The 1,167-nt window shown below is 54.0% G+C and overlaps 1 protein-coding gene across 1 annotated transcript in view; it reads right to left on the bottom strand.

Moving 5' to 3' along the window:
- Positions 1–25: 25 nt before the first annotated feature.
- EMH_0072640 (uncharacterized protein) overlaps positions 26–1,167 on the bottom strand; it is a gene marked incomplete at both ends in the record, with an annotated part of 1,452 nt that continues 310 nt past the window's right edge. The window contains 2 exons of the mRNA XM_013499237.1: positions 26–93; positions 138–990. Coding sequence (XP_013354691.1) covers positions 26–93; positions 138–990 — 921 coding nt within the window. The remainder of the gene's footprint in view (positions 94–137; positions 991–1,167) is intronic.

Raw genomic sequence — 1,167 nt, forward strand, 5'->3', positions numbered from 1 at the left:
CTGATGCACAAGCTGAAGCGGGTGGTCAAAAGCTGGCCCTGAAAACTTGAACCTGCTGAGCACGTCTGCTAGCACGTCGTCTTCCCGTGAAGCCTGGCAACCAGCATGGCGCAACTCTAGCAGATGCTCAAGCATACCTGCCTGTTCGCGAGTCAATGCGATCATCGGCTCCATTTGCAAATCAGCAGGACCTCCTCCTGCCACCTTCGCAGCGCTGCAGACTTCCTTATCTCGCCCGCATCGGGCTTTTGGATCCTCCGTCGCTCTATCTCCCACAGCTTCCCCATGAAGTGGGCAATTCGCTGGGTAGACGCCTGGTTGCATGCCTGCAGAGGTGTCTTGAGAGCCTTCCTGCTCCTCATCGGGTTTCTGCTTCTCCGGATTCTCGCCTAGTAATTGTGATATTATTTTACGCTGCTGGAAGGTCAGGGAAGCGGCCAGACAATATATAAAAAGCTGCCGGAGCCCACTGCTGCCTATCTGTCTCACATACCCCATGATGTTTCCCCCGGATTCCCACAGGGCCCGAGCAGACTGCAACTCCTCCAGAATCGGTACACCGTATCGACGTACAGGAATCGGATCACTGGAGAGCACCAAACTATAAAGCACTTGCACGTCTTCACAGGGCAACAACTGCAAAAGTTCCCGCAGGATTCCCTCCTGTAAAAGACCATTTTCAACAGGACTCAGCGTTTCACCTTCTAGGACACGCTGAAGAAGAGCCATGGTCCTCATTTGGCCAGGTGTAGGAACTGCTGTATGCTCTGTTGACAGAATCGTTGGCGGTTGATGACTTGCGCGCTGCGAATGTGGCACGCCAAGGAGAGCGGCCAAATGCTGTCTTTGCGGAGGAGTCAAAGACGCCGACAAAAGCTGCAGAAGGAGCTGAATGGGCTCCTCATCAGGATTCAAAGCGCCCCTTACACGCCTCTCTGCAAGGGTTGTGAAAAACCTGTTCTCCTGCGCCGGTGACCACCAAACTGCAGGCTGCACGTAAAGATTTTCGAGCAAATGTCGTTCTTCGCGTGAGAGAGGCCAGGGAGGCTCTAGAAACAGGAGACGGTGAATAGCCATTTGCTGGGCCCACCCGCAGTAAGGTGCAAGCTGCTCCTCCAGTGCAGCCTGTACTGCACTTTTGCATTGCTGATGATCCGGTCTAGTTAA

This window comes from Eimeria mitis, genomic scaffold (genome assembly GCF_000499745.2).
Source record: "Eimeria mitis Houghton genomic scaffold, Emh_scaff4122, whole genome shotgun sequence".
NCBI classification, from domain to species: Eukaryota; Apicomplexa; class Conoidasida; order Eucoccidiorida; family Eimeriidae; genus Eimeria; species Eimeria mitis.